The sequence below is a fragment of the Siphateles boraxobius genome, unplaced genomic scaffold, assembly GCF_051911475.1.
Source record: "Siphateles boraxobius isolate OS27281-9 unplaced genomic scaffold, OSU_SipBor_1 26, whole genome shotgun sequence".
In the NCBI taxonomy this organism is placed as follows: domain Eukaryota; kingdom Metazoa; phylum Chordata; class Actinopteri; order Cypriniformes; family Leuciscidae; genus Siphateles; species Siphateles boraxobius.
Window position 1 is genome coordinate 27678802 of NW_027508876.1, and position 16234 is coordinate 27695035.

Consider the following 16234-nt stretch of genomic DNA (forward strand, 5'->3'; position numbering starts at 1 on the left):
GGCTACATTAAAGAAATGTAGCGAAAATAAATTATGAAGACTTCAAATCAAGAATCAGTAGCTGAGAAAACACTCTTACATTGTTGTATTTTTTCTTGCCAAGTGTGCTTGTGCCATCACCATAATCTTTCTTTGAAATAAATTAGACTTGGTTTGATATTTTGTACCTTTGGTTTTTAAGTGTAACAGTTTTGAGGTAATTGCAGAACTCGGGAAATGATGCATCCACTGTGAGGCAATATATGTGTAGGAAAAGCCTTGTCGCACACAAAGGACAGAGGCATCTTTCTTTCTGGGAACCAGGATTTATGTCTCCGGGAATGTGCGTGAATTCATCCAGATTTACCGCCCACACTCGCGTAGAAGAGACCGACCGGATCAAATCGGTTCCTCCTCACAGAAAAAGTTACTGAAACTTCACAAAACACTTTCAACCCCGTTCTATCGGGCATCGGGTGTCACGGTAAGCAACATTTCTCCATTAAACCACACGAGTTGCAATGCGGTTCTTCTCTCTCAAATCTTTGTCGAGTTAAACAGATCAAATCAAATCTGCTAGGATTTTAACTTCGCACTGTTGCGAAATCGTTTGTCATTGTGATGGCGAAGTAGCTAGTAACTTTTAAGTAGCCTACGTTCAATTCATTGTGTTTATTTCTCAGGAATAAGCAATGTATATAGTCTGTGTAGATGTTGTGAAGTTAGGTACTTCTAACTTAGCGTTGTGAAGTTAGGTACTTCTACTTGAATACTTTTATCTTCTTCAATGTGTGTGCAAAAGTTACTGTATCCATTGTGTTCTGTAAACAATCCTTTGAACATCCTTTGAAACAATCCTCCATACATTGTATGAAAACATGATAGTTTGTAGGCTATGTTTTGAATTGCATATTAGCGTACTGCATGTTTTGACGGTACACAGTGTTAAAGGGATAATTCACACAAAAATGGAAATTCTGTCATTATTACTCTCCCTCATGTCGCTCCAAATAAGACTTTCGTTCATCTTCAGTAAACAAATGAAAATCTTTTTGATGAGAGCTTCCTGTCCCGGCATTGACAGCTACGCAACTACAACTTTGATGCTTTAAAAAGTTCATGTTATGTGTGATTTAATGAATATGAATATGTGAATAAAAGCCTAAATTCAATACAGTATGTTCATCATATAAAGCGATTGAGTCTCTTCAGAGAATTTGGACTTAACCCCTCCATTCATATGGATTAGATTTACGATCTCTTTATGAACTTTCTGAAGCTTCAAAGTGGTAATTGTGTAGCTGTCTATGGAGGGACAGAAATATCTCAGATTTCATCAAAAAGATCAAAACGTTTTTTTAAATTTGTTTTCCCTTTTCCCCAGTCCGAATTGCCGTTTACAGCGTTTCTCAAATGTTTATTGTCATTTACTGCTTGCATGCTATTTCATAAACCTTAAAAAGTGTACGTAGTGTAAATGCACTCTGCACTCCATGTACTGCATGTTGGTGAAATTAAAGGTTTTTCTGAAAAGCTCAAACACTTGCTGCCTGGTTGGCATTTATAACTGGGACAGGAGCCAGATTTGAGTCTGTGGTTAGCTGATGACTCCTCATATAGACACTGTTGTGCAAGTGCCTGTGTGTGTATTTAAATGCCAGAGGTCACACTAAACTAATGTGCAAGAACCACACTTTCTTTACCGCTACTAGGAATATGCTGCACTTAACAACTTAACCCCCCCCCCCCCAAACTGTTGTCTATAAACTTGCAACAAGTCTGTTCCTCACGCAACACTATTACGACTTCAGAAAACCTGTACTGTTGTTTCATGGGTTTGAGTTGAATGTTCTTTGTTAGGATCTATTTTGTCAGTGTCAAATGAATGCGGAGAATTGAATATCTTTTTCAACAGGCCTTGGAATTGTTTTCACGTGTTTGGGTGTTTTGAAGCCTTCCAGTTCATCAGTTGTCCTTAAATTTGCTGATATCGCAACTGTTGGGGAAGCAATGTGTCTAGATTGAATGGAAACGAAACTTAAGATGTTTAAAAAGTGATTGCACGCATCTGGAATGAAACTTCTGTTTTCCTTCACAGGTCCACTTGCTTATTGTGAAATGCTGAGAGTTTTTATCAGGGCAGCAGCCATGCGTGTGGAGATGAGTTTGGGGTTTTTGGCGTTAATGTGCATTTTTAAAGAAACGACCCAATGTTTAATAATCAGCGAGGTGAACTGTGACAATCCCAGATTGGACACTCAGGAATTTGTGGAGCTGTACAATGATGGCACGAATCCCATTTCTCTGGATGGATACACACTGGTGTTCTACAACGGCAATGGAGACTCGGCCTACCGGGTCATCGATCTGAGCGGACAGCATACGGATCAGAGAGGCTTCTTCTTAGTAGGCTCTTCTGAACTGACTCCCCGTCCCGCCATCTCTCTTCCGCCCAACTCCGTTCAGAACGGGCCCGACGCCATCGCACTCTACGGTCCCAACTGGGACCCGGTTTCTGAAGGGGGACACGTTTCAGGAGTGGGGTTGTTGGACGCAGTAGTGTACACTTCTCGTAAATCCGCAGAAGGCGCCGATGGCCTCGCATCAGTTCTGACTCCCGGCTCGGTTCCCTTCCTGGAGGATGAGGCGGCTCTGGAGGGGGACGAGTCCATTCAGCGCTGCTGGCAGTCGGAAAACCTCTGGACGTTTTACACTGGCCCCCCCACCCCTATGTGGGTCAATCATTGCCCACCGCCGACCCCTGTGAATGTCTGGATCAACGAAGTCGACCTCAGCGGGCCGGACCGGCGGGGTCTTGTGGAACTCAATGTTGGCAGAGCAAACGGGTCGTTTTCTTTGGTGCTTTATGATGTCACCACAGACCGTATTAGCTTGAGTGTGGAGTTCATCGCAAAAAAGGCTGGGATCTTCACTGTAACTGTGAATACTGCAAATTTGACAGGTAGAGTAAATTGGATACTTGCAGATAAACTTATTTAAAGACACTATTCCAAACCAGTGTAATTTAGTATTATTTATACACCATTATAGTATTTGTTAATATTTGGAATGACATTTTCAGTTTTCTTTTAAATTTAATTTTGAACAATTCTCCGTTCTAAGTTTTATCTAATTTTATTTTATTTCAACTTAATTTCATTTAATGGTTTTTTTTAGTAGTTATGGTTAAGTTAACAATAACAATACTATTTCAAACAATTTAGTGTTGGTTGTCTCGTATGTTGTTGGGTATATCTTAGTAATGTCCATATCACCTGATTCAAAAGAGAAAAAAAATGGAATTATATTTTGCATAAAGGGAATGAAACGAATTTGTAAAACCATTTTTAAACTAATTTGGAGGATGTGTTTTGCATTATTTTCATGACAAATATTCTCTTCTAAATTCTCATTAATGTAATGTGATGGGGAAAAAACAGAATTAATGAAAATCATCCTGATATAATTAATATTTTTTATTAAGCAGAATAGCAGAACAACTGTACATTATTATTTAACTTTTTTCAGTATAGTATGCTGCTGAGTGTGTACAGTGTCATGAAAATAAGGCCATAATGAAAAATATCATAGTGGTATTTAATGTATCTTTAATCAAAAAATGTATTTACTTTTTTTTTAATTTTATTTAGTGATGAAATATTCATATGCAACTAAACTAAATACATTTTATGTAATATTTGATATTTCAGTGCCACAAAGTGCAGCATTGGCGTTGTATGACGGCCCGGTGTCAGACTTCCCTAAGGACGGCCCCCTCAGCCACAAACAGCCAATCGATGCCTTTGTTTACGGTGACTCTGCGCACATGCCCAGTGAGAACCTCACAGAGACACTCATACCCGGGAGAAAACCCTTCATGCTCACAGAAAGGTGAGCAGCACATGCCATACAATGCGTTATTGTGGCATTTGTGTATTTTATAATGTTTACCCCTGTTTGTATGCTGCAGTTTTCACACAGCAGGTGTTCGTGCCAGTCGATGTGGTGTTACCGAATGGACGAGAGATCCGGGACTGTTTGTTACGAGGCCCCGGAGTCCCGGAAAACCCAATGACTGCGTTTGGTTTCAGTCCTGCCCGCTTAACATGAGTAGGTCTTGATTTCATGTTGCGAAACAGAACCATATTTACAACTTTCTTTCTCGTCCATGTGAAGGACACATTTTTAGGGTTCAATTCAAAACACTTTATTTGTCTCCAAGGGGCAATTAATAAGGCCACGTAGAGTCACATATACATAAAAGCATCATACATTAAATAAATAACACGATGTGCACGGAATAAATGTTAATTATAATCTGCTACAAGCGAATACCTAAAAAACAAGTCCATACCATATATAAGAATGAATAAATATGTAAATATATATGTATATAAATGGGTTCTCCATTATGCGTTTTAAAGAACATGTCCTGTCACGTTTTTAAGTTCTGCCTTGTTGTTTCAGCCTTTTCTACGGTGGCAGGACGGAGTTATCCCTCGATTCATAGCGATGTTGATTTCCTTCTTAATGAGATCAATACTGACACACCAGGAGGAACCGAGGACGAGGAGTTTATAGAGTTGTGGCATCCGTCTGGCTTCCGTATGTCGCTGGATTTCATCTGGCTGGTGATGATCAATGGACATAATTCAGCGGTGTACTATGAGCTGGAGCTGAATGGATATTACACAGATGATGACGGATACTTCCTGGTGAGCAGCTGCATACTTGAACGCTTGCAAAAGAAGCGCAAATAATTCATATGGTTGAATTCCATTTAGTAGTATGTGTCAGCTATAAAATAACAGGCAATTATGTCCGATTATGCTTTTTTCACATTTTCAACTCACTTTAGTGTGTAATGTTGTTGTTTGAGCATGAAAAAGGTCTGCAAAGTTATAGTCTCGTGTAGCCAGACCTTCAAACTGATCATCTGACATGTAAAGCAACCAATCACAGTTCATTTTGTTCTGCATCATGTTTAGGGACGTGAAAATGTAACGTTGATGTCCAACAATAACAGACCATTGTGTATAACTTTAGTCTTGACACAAACTTTATTTACTTTTGAACATCCAGCATTTAGCTGATCCTAAGTGTTCACTGTAACAGTTGTAACACGTCTGCGTTCTTGTTCCATCACTGCATCTTTGTTTCTAGTCGGACCATTAAAGAACGTGACACACACAGACATCATGTAGAATTTAACCAATCAGGTGATGGCTTTGAAAATTAGTAGTTAAAAAAAAACTCCAAAGGGAGTTATTCTCAATATCAGTGCACACTGTTTCTGAATTCCCTGAAACGCCTCCATTGTAGTCTTGGGGTTTTCCTCCGGGAACGAACACGTCACAATATTCATCATTTAAATAATTCCCACCCAAGGCATGGGCTGTGACATTTTTCAAAGACGCTCAAAGCGGTTGACCAATCACAGCACACTGCTCCAGCCGACCAATCAGAGCACAGTGTGTTTTTCACCAGGAGGGGCTTCAGAAAGACAGGAACTAAACAGAGCGTTACTGACAGACTGGGATAAGAGGAGAATGGAGAATATGGGGAAAAATTTAGTTTTTTTTAATATTCAAGCATAAAAATCTATTCTAACAGAGCCCAAAAACAAAAAAAGTCCCCTTTAATATGTTTGAAAGAAGTCTCTTCTGCTCAGAAATATGTAATATTGTGAAATATTATTACAGTTCAAAGTAGCTGTTTTCTATTGTAATAATATATCATTTATTTCTGTGATCAAAGCTGAATGTTCAGGATCATTACTCCAGTCTTCAGTGTCACATGATCCTTCAGAATCCATTATAATATCAGAATCAGAAAGAGCTTTATTGCCAAGTGTGCTTGCACACACAAGGAATTTGTTTTGGTGCTGAGGCTTCCAGTGGACTATACAAATACAACAAGAAACATGAAACATAATACTACAAATTATAAGAATAAAGAATAAAAATATATGAGAATAAAAAGTATCACAGTTAGGTTTAGTCAGAATAGACATTTCCAGATTTACAGATTATGAACATATTGACAATATGCTGACATAGCTGACAATATGCTGATTTGCTGCTCTAGAAACATTTATTATTAATATTTTTATTATTATTATCAATGATGAAAACAGTTGTGCTGCTTCATATTTTTGGGGAAACCTGGATAATTTTTTTAAGGATTCTTTAATGAATAGAAATAGAAGTCTTTTTTATATTATAAATGTCTTTACTGTCACTTTTATTGCATCCTTGCAACAAACATAAAGTGACTGCTTTTAAAATCTTTCTGAATCTGTTCTTCCAGATTGGCAGTGCTAAGGTTGGCCCTGACATCAGAATCCCATCGAACACTATTCAGAATGGACCAGACGCTATAGTGTTGTATCGCAGCAAGTCTCCGCCCTCTCAGGAGAGTCAGAATATTCCGACAAGCGGTTTGCTGGATGCAGTAGTTTATCGCACTCGTGGATCTGATAAAAGGGTTTCAGAGATAACGCAAGCGCTGACACCAAGACAGATCCCTCTCCTGGAGGACAGCAACGCGTTACCCGGCGATGAGACCCTCACTCGATGTGGAACCGAGAGACTCAACCTCGATGCTTTCAGGGTCAGATCTTATGTTTCTGTTCATGCTGAATTCTTATAGAAACTTGATCTCATTTGTACCTTTTGCAAAGTGTTAAGTAGAATTCATTCTTCTGAGGGCTGTTGCAGTTTTTTTTAAATTTAATTTAATTTCACTTCACTTTACTTTAACTTTTATTTTATTTTTATTTTTTTACTTTATTTAAAAAAAAATGATTTCACTATTTTATTTCATTTTACTTTTACTTTATTTTATTTAACTTTACTTTTACTTTTAATCTGTTTTATTTTATTTCACTTTACTGTACTTTTACTTTATTTCACTTTATTTAATTTTACTTTATTTTATTTTACTTTTATTTTATTTCACTTTATTTTACTTCACTATTTATTTCACTTTACTTTTACTTTATTTTACTGTACTTCTCCTTTATTTCCCTTAAATTCATTTTATTTAAATTTAATTTTATTTCATTTCACTTTACTTTTACTTGTTATTTTATTTATTTATTTTTACTTTACTTTTATTTTATTTATGCTATTGATTTTGAAAATGTGTATATTACTTTCAAACCGTATACAGTGATATGTTTTTCAAACATTATTACCAGAGTCAGAATGGATTTAATTTCATTTTTAAAAAATCATAATAAAGCACAAAAAGCCAAAAATTACATTTGTTTACAGAAATGTAGCAAAACAAACATAGGGGTACGGTCAAGAGCAAAATAATAGCCTGGAAAAGAGAGAATTAATCATTAAAAAAAAAAAATTGTAATCCATTTTGAGTACAAATTAAACACATTTCTGGCAGTCTAATCATATAATAAATCAAATTGAAATGTTTAAATTCACAGGCGATAGAGGATGAGTGCATTGCGGTTTGTAAACTGCACAATTTGACAAATGTAGTAGGTCGTTTAGGCACTGAATGCATGCATAGCATTTACTCGCTGTGCACACTATAAACTATGAAGAGATGCCTATGTAAGTAGCCCTTCAGGATTTAATTTACGATAATGACTGGATGACTCTGCTTTATTAGGATTTTATGTGCTGGACTCATCAAATGCATGGCATACTAACCCTCCATCATGTATCCACAGGTCGCTTCTCCCACACCAAGGAAGCAGAATAACTGTCCCACTATACCTCCACCTCCTGAGGGTCTCGTCATCAATGAATTCAACGTACTAAACTGCACAGTATACCAATGTGTATTTGTGGAGTTGATAGGCCCACCGTTGACTCCATTGAATGGACTTGTTTTAGTATTTTTTGGGGAAGACGCTAAATCATTGAGTGTCCCGCTCACTGGCAGCACGGGAACAGATGGGCTCTATCTCATCGGGAATGTCTCTAACGCAGGTGGGTGTGTCGATTTGGAAATGTCTTCTCTGCGAGGCACAGCTTGAAGTGCATGTTTTGGTCAAAAACAAGTAGACTGATGTGTGCAAAAACAAAGCCCAAAATCATTTAAACTTTAGTCTCTGAAACGCATTTTCCCCATATTTTTTCTCCATTGACATTTCTGAGAATTCTTCATTAAAGACTGAATAACAGCTCTGAGACGAATCACAATAGTGTATACTTTGATTCGAAGCAGAAAAGTATAGGAAAATCTGAGAAATAGGTGTAGTTTACATTATTTTATTAGGGAATAAACACTAAAATGATGTAAAATCATTGACTGTTAGTATAAAACGATATAAACACAATGTCAGTTTATTGTTAAATATTCAAATAAGTATTTGGGGAATGTAATGAGACCAACTCATTTACATCTGCAGGATTTTGGGAAAAGTAATTTTACTCTTGTTTTCATTAAAGAAAACATTTTATCATAAAGTCATTTTATCATTTTGTTTTATTTTTAAGTTTTTGTTTTGGGTTTTTTGCCTTTAATGTGTGCTATGTTTGGAATGGGATACTAGTGTGCTATTGTGTTATTCTTTATTGGGAATTATGAATTTTTAATTGTTTAAAAGGCAGTTTTTTTGTTTGTTGTTTTTTAATTGAAGCATATATAGTCAACCTCAAATAAAATACACTAAAAGTTAAATAAATGTTCAAAGTGACACGTGTTTAATGGAGAAAATGAATGGGATTTTTACTTCAGACTGATGTTCTCTATAGACAAACTTGTGGTTTTGATTAATTCTATAGAGTCAAATTCATTGGTTTGCTCATGGATGTTTGTGCAGATCAGGGTTTGCCAGCGCTGGATCATTTGGATTTGGGTGCATTGCTGTTGTGTTTTGAGCCGTCAGGATCAGGTGTTTATGGGAAAAACTCACGCTGTTTGGACTGGCTAGTTCTTTCCATTGACCCAAAGTTTCTAGGAGTTTTCCAGCACAACACTACACGCATAGAATCAAGGCTGTTCAGGTATGTTAGGGAGCTGCTTTTTTATTGGAATCAGCCGTTTTTGTACACTGTTTTCATGCTCTGTGTTTTTGTGCGATTCAGTTCTTTCTCTCGATGTGCATCAGAGGGGCCCGTTCTCTGGATCACATCCCAGGAGACTCCAGGCCTCCAGAACCTCTGCCCGAGTCCTGCCTTCTCCAGATCCGTGGACGTGTGCCTGCAGAGAAATTCAGGAACAGGAAGTAAGTGTTTTTAAAGGGATAGTTCACCCCCAAAAAAATGAACACTGGCATTTACTCACACTCATGTCATTCTAAGTGCAGTTTGCTCCAGTTTTTTCTGTGGAGCATACAATTATTTTAGGGAAAAAAATCTTGATAGCATACGAAAGAAAATGATAGCATACTGGTTAAAAATCATATGATGGTGAGTTAATAATGACAAAATTCATGCTTTAACTCATTTCCATTTTGACCAATGCAATCTACTAGAAGCGCAAGTAAAAAAAATGTGGCTTGGCAAACACTATGTTTGAATAATGCATATATTAGCCACAGATCATTCTACAAAATCTGCCTCTGTCTCTGTACATCTGTTAAAGACATTTTATTAAAATAATAAAAATATTCGGTTTCTGTTGAAAACCCATGATGCATTACATATTTGTATAACATAAGAGTGTTGAACTCAAATTATCACACACAAAAATGGGAATGATTATGAATTTCTTTCATGCCGGCTAGTATCATCTATCTGTTATTTTGGTTTGTGATGCTCTGAAATATCAGTTTAGTTGTTGTATAACACTCATCAGTAATAATTACTGTGCATGTGTGTCAAAAACCCACAAAACATGCACAAACGTGTTGAACACATGGAATTAAAACTGCTGGAATGATGGTAGTGTTCAGATGACTTATCCCTGGTTGTCCTCCAGGTTGTCAGTCTTCGTTCCCACGGTCCTCAAAAGAACTGGAAACATTTCAAATGTTGATATCTAAATTAATACATCAAGTCACATATTAATGGAAATAGTCAGTATGCACTTACGTTCAAATGTTTTGGGTCAGTAAGATTTTTTTTTTGTTGTTAAGAAAGGATGCATTAAATTGATCAAAAGTGACAGTAAAGACATTATAATGATACAAAAGATTTTTATTTCAAATAAATGCTGTTCTTTTTAACTTTCTACACATTAAATATCCTGAAAAAGTTAATAGATAATAGTATATATTAATAAGTAATGTTTCTTGAGCATCAAATCCTCATATTCGAATGATTTCTGAAGGATCATGTGACACTGAAGACTGGAGTAATGATGCTGAAAATTCAGCTTTGATCACAGGAATAAATTATATTTCCCCAAACTTTTAAACGGTAGTGTGTATATTTTCCCAGATATGCTTTTTTTTCTGAGCAGTCGTGATTTTATTGTCTGCTCTTTTCAGTAGGCACTTAATGTGAGATGCATCTAAAATGTCCTCTTCTAAATAAAATCAGTATTTCTTTAGAGCTGTTCATTAAGATCTTCATCTGTCTCTCTCAGATTGTGACCAGGAGGAATTGGCTGATTTGTTAGAAAGTTTGTGTAACTGTGGGATCACAAGCTTGCATGTTAAAGGTAAGACACCGTAAAATACACATTCAGGGTGTTAAAATGTACCTGAATTGAACTGAAAATGAGGGTTATTTCCTGTCTTTACCCTGTTAGGTGTGAATGTGTCCTGCGAGGCGAGTGTATTGGACGCACAGGGGCCTGTTCTTGCTATTACTGACCAACAGGGGAAGCAAATTACTGAGACACTGAACAACAAGAAGCTCTCATGTTCACCTTTACAGGAGCGACAGGTTCATGGAGGTACACACACACACACACACACACACACACACACACACACACACACACACACACACACACACATAACTGCTAGAGTTTGCTCTTATGGAAGTCCAGGGTTTATACTGGCCTAAAGAAGTAACCGTGTGTGTGTGTGTGTGTGTGTGTGTGTGTGTGTGTGTGTGTGTGTGTGTGTGTGTGTGTGTGTGTGTGTGTGTGTGTGTGTGTGTGTGTGTGTGTGTGTATTTGTATGTCCAGCGGGGTCGCCCGTCGCGCTGCAGGTCGGGCTTGTACTCGCAGCGCTTCTGCTGTTCGCACTGGGTGCTGCACTGTTTGTCTACTTGTACAGAAAAAGGTGAGGATCTGTGTGTGTGTGTGTTGCATTAAGGTCCTATTAAAAAAAATTGCATTAAGGTCCTATTAAAATCAGTTCAGCTTATTTCTAAAACTAAATATTTTTTAATTATGAATTCAGTCAATTTGTAGAAATAAAAAGTAATAAAGAAATTTACCAACCTTTTAAATTAAAAGTAGTTTTTATTATTATATATAATTTATTCAAATGTAGTATTGTTGAACAATTAATATATATTATAAATGTTATTAAGATTATATGCCAATTCAAATAATATCAAAAAAAAAGTTTAAAAGTTGTTCAAATTTATTTTAATTTTCAAGTATTAAATGTTTTATTTATGAATAAATATCGATATGCTGTTTAAAACGTTTACATTTATTAATTGGTATAAATAAATTGAATTTAATATTTTAAATAAAAAAAAATTGGGCTACTTTTAAATAAAATAATTAATTGAAATATATATGATAATTCAGTAGTATTAGTAGCAGTTCAACTTTTTATATTTTATTTTTAAATATTAAATAATTTTATGTATGCAAATGAATACATTTTATTAATATCAGTATACAGTTTAAAAGTAGTATGACTTTTATTTTGAAATATTACATTTATTTTATTTATACTGATTAATGCATTGAATTAATGTGTATTAACTTTTCATTTAACTTTAATTTTTAGTATTTATTAATTCAAATTAATTGACCGATTCACTTAACGCACATTAAATACTGAAAAAAAACTATACTTTGAAAAATTCTACATTTAAAAATATTTTACACCTATATAACATGGTATATAGCCATAGTTATTTAGACGATTAACACAGTAAAGCCACAAAATAATTTTAAGTACCTTGGAGTACCATGGTAAATACTGTGGTACCCTGAATATGATAATCATTTTGTACCATAATACAGCATATCAAAGTACCATCTCTTTTGTAAGTATAAATTCATAATTAATTTAAAGTTTTTGTTGTGTGATTGGTCCATTTGTATGAATGTCCCTTGCTCACCTTCAGCATTTAAAAAAAAAAAAAAAAAAAAATTATATATATATATACATTTATATACAGTGTCTAGCATAAGTGAACACACCCATGCTAAAGTTGACTAAAAAGAGGAATAAAAAATCATCTTTTGGAAATTGATCTTAATGCCATAATTTAAAAAATGAGGAAAAATCCAACCTTTAAGGACACCAATTTTCTTTGTGAATGAATAATGTATCTTAAATAAATAAATGTTCTTCCTTATAATACAGGTTGCATAAGTCAGGACACCCCTATGTTAAATTCCCATAGAGACAGCAGATTTTATTTTTAATGGCCAGTTATTTCATGGATCCAGGATAATATGCATCCTGATAAAGTTCCCTTGGCCTTTGAAATTAAAAAAGCCCCACATCATCACACACCCTTCACTATACCTAGAGATTGGCATGGGGCACTTTCCATAAGATCATCTCTCAAAGCAAATCAAACCAGCTATTAGGCTAACTGAAATAACACCATGCCAATCTCTAGGTATAGTGAAGGGTGTGTGATGATGTGGGGCTTTTTTAATCCCAAAGACCAAGGGAACTTTATCAGGATGCATATTATCCTGGATCCATGAAATAACTGGCCATTAAAAATAAAATCTGCTGTCTCTATGGGAATTTAACATAGGGGTGTCCTGACTTATGCAACCTGTATTATAAGGAAGAACATTTATTTATTTAAGATACATTATTCATTCACAAAGAAAATTGGTGTCCTTAAAGGTTGGATTTTTCCTCATTTTTCAAATTAAGGCATTAAGATCAATTTCCAAAAGAAGATTTTTTATTCCTCTTTTTAGTCAACTTTAGCATGGGTGTGTTCACTTATGCTAGGCACTGTATTTGTATTCAAACATGTTTCAACTCATTCTGTGTGCATGTTTTTGTGTGGTGATCTTTTGGCAGGCGTCCTGCTGACTACCTCTCCATGCAGTTGAGCGAACAGGTCGAGACGCCACTCGAACTTTAGTGTGTTTGCATGAGTGTGCATGTGAGTGTTTGCGGGTTTTTTTTATAAATATGAATGTGTTTTTACTGTAAATGTATGCAGGTTCACAGTTTTATCAAATTCTAACAGGTTTTGATTGTGCAATGTTGATATTCTCAAGATTTTATCAAAGTGTCAGGATGTTTAATTGCTTCTGTGTTTTATCAAATGCTCCAAAAAAGCATTATTTTATTGAATTCAGGTGTATTTTTTTATTTGTATTGTGACTTTGAGGTACATAATCATCGGTTGGTAAAATAAAGAAAAGCCTTAGCAAACAAACAAAAATAGTTACTTGACACATTAGCGTGATGCAAAATGGCATGCATCATTAGGTCACTCAAGGAACTTAAGTTTAAAAAAATGCAAAATCATTATTTTTTCAAATTAAAACATTTTATTCCACTATAAAGATCATGGCTGCATACGAAATCGCATACTTACCTACTATATAGTAGGTGAAAAACAGTATGTGACAAAAGAAGTATGTCTGAACTCACAGTGCTTGAAGAGTACTTCATAAGTCTTTCTCCAAATGTTGTGTTTGTTTCATGTGTTTACAGATTTTCTTTTATGTATCCGCAAAGTGTTATCAGTTGTTCTCAGGGTCATCAGATCAGTGTTTGAGTGCACTTGATCACCGAAGCATTTCAGTGTGTCACTTACAGTAAGACAGAGCAAAAACTGTCCAGCTTGTTACTTACAGTACACACTGTTCCCTCAGTTCATTTTCATTCTCATTAGTTATATTGATCATGCCTGGTAATTCGATATAAGACTGTTCTGTCACTATAATCTCATTCTAAGACTAGCAGTGCTCATGACATTGAATTTTTATTTTATTTTTTATTTTTTTATTGAAAAAAGTGTGGCAACATACAGTAAAACAATGTAAGTTACATTTTCCTTCCTTCTATTTTTACTATAACAACGTCCCTCACCCCAAAACATCCCTTCCCAAGGCAGCTTAAATACGACAGAGTAATATAGCATGTGGTTACAAAGGCAAACTTTTAGGCAAATTATTACAGTATAAATGCATACATAAAAGAAAGAAGAAAAACAACAACAATTATGCCATTCTGTGAGACAGACTACACTGAGGAAAAAGGTGTAAAGAGAGATACATGGAAATAGGTTAACAACTGGGTAATTCTTTCAGATTTTTAAAATATGACAAAATAGGTTATGGCATTGAATCTTAAAGGGTCCTTCCACCGGTGGAGACATGAATATGTATTGAAAGTGGGTCATATATGTAGTAGAATAGTATCATAAATTTCTAATTTGGGACCTTCTTGGCCGATAAAAGGCAGAAAATGACTTTTTAGTGCTTGTGGATTGTAGACAACAATCCCCATAGTGCATTGCAATGCTCATCTCCTTAGACCACTCCCACTACAGTAGCTAGCTTACCTGCAAGATATTTGTGCAATGAACCTGCCACGTTAGCGTGTTAACAAAATGAAAATAAACTTACTTTACAGAAAGACGACCATTTGACCCTGTAGGCTTTGGCTGACGTTGCCAGTTGACATTAGGTATTCTAAAGTAGGTCTCCAGGACGCCGCTATCCATATGGGGTGCGAAACTCGGGTGAGCAACAACACACACGTCCGTGTCATCCTCCGATCCCGTAGACTCTTGTTCTGTGTCCATTGGCGACAGTGAGAGCACAGGCACCACCAATCAGCCCCAGCTCGAGCCATTGCGGGCTCCTCGTCCGCGGCAGGCAGATCGTCTGTATCGGCTGTGGTGACAGCAGCTTCAGCCGCCTCCGGTTCCTCCATAGCCCTCAGCTGCTCGTCACTATACTGTGATCATAAAGGCAGCCACGAACATCCGTTTCTATCATAACTTCGTCAAAATCCAGATCCTCCATAATGCATCCGCCTGTGTATTCAGTACCTTCGTCCATATTTTCAAAAAGTTTCTTCCGGTGAAATCAAACGCACTGGCACTGATCTGATAGGTCTGTTAGCGCATTAGGTCCAACCCCCTATGGGCGGGTTTGAAAGGGTGGGAACTAGTGCTTGTAGTCTTCACAGAAATCCCCCCCTTTTACACTTCCTCCTACAATGACGTAAAATGACGATTTTTGCGTCATTGTAGGAGGAAGTGAAAAAGGTAAATAGAGGATTTCTCTCGCCTCAGGGGAAAATGAAAGAGTGTAGCACGACCATTCAATAGTATGACTGGATTTCTAACAATGGAAATCTTAATGCAAATGGGTGGAGTGACCCTTTAAGGACACTAGACAGAGCAGAAAACACACATGCAGGAAATAAAGTGTCGAAATGACAAAGTATAAAGATTACATTACATACATTGATTACTAGTGTCGAGTTTTAACTTGTTCCATTTATGTTCATTTTCAAAGGTCTTTTTTTGCATTTTGCGGTTTTCTCAAAACTAAAATACAATTTGCCAATTTTACATTTTCACTGCTTCCTTGTAGGTTCTTTTTGTGTAATTGATTATTGATTTAGTCTTTCATCATTGATTTTTGATGATCAGAAATGTACATTTGTAAGAGGAAATTTTCTTTTAAAAAAAGGACCATCACAATAAAAATTTTTTGTTAACATTGGCTGTGCATGAAGTTATTTTCTCTTCTATATATCACTGTACAAGGGCCCTGTACACTACTGTTCAAAAGTTTGGCCTTTTTATAAGAAGCGCTCAGCAATAAGGCTGCATTTATTTGATCAAAAATACAATGTCACATGATCCTTCAGAAATCATAGTAAAATGCTGATTTTGTGCTCAATTATTATCTTTTATTAATAATGGTTCTAATCTTTATCAGTGTTGACAACAGTTGTGCTGTTTCATATTTTTGTGAAAACAAAAAATGTTTCATTTTTACGATCAATCAGTTCCAAAAATATATACAAAACCTGAACTAATTTAAAGAAAACATGATAACGAGAAGATGGTGATAATTAAGCATAACAAGTGATTTACAAGAAATTTTTAAAAGGCTGGTCATTTTTAACATTTTTAACCAAATGTGTTGTAGGGTGTTATATGTGTGTGTATATTTTTATACTAATATATATATATATACA

At 35.8% G+C, this 16234-nt stretch overlaps 1 protein-coding gene across 1 annotated transcript; it reads left to right on the top strand.

Annotated features, from left to right (window-relative positions):
- The first annotated feature begins 221 nt into the window (after positions 1–221).
- LOC143752245 (uncharacterized) lies at positions 222–15748 on the top strand. The gene is made up of 13 exons (XM_077245381.1): positions 222–463; positions 2078–2941; positions 3690–3870; positions 3950–4089; positions 4447–4694; positions 6289–6591; positions 7676–7937; positions 8774–8957; positions 9039–9178; positions 10483–10557; positions 10648–10794; positions 11032–11128; positions 13082–15748. Exons 2-13 carry the CDS (start codon positions 2098–2100, stop codon positions 13143–13145), a joined length of 2685 nt encoding a protein of 894 aa, XP_077101496.1. The 5' UTR covers positions 222–463; positions 2078–2097; the 3' UTR covers positions 13146–15748.
- The last annotated feature ends 486 nt before the right edge of the window (positions 15749–16234 follow it).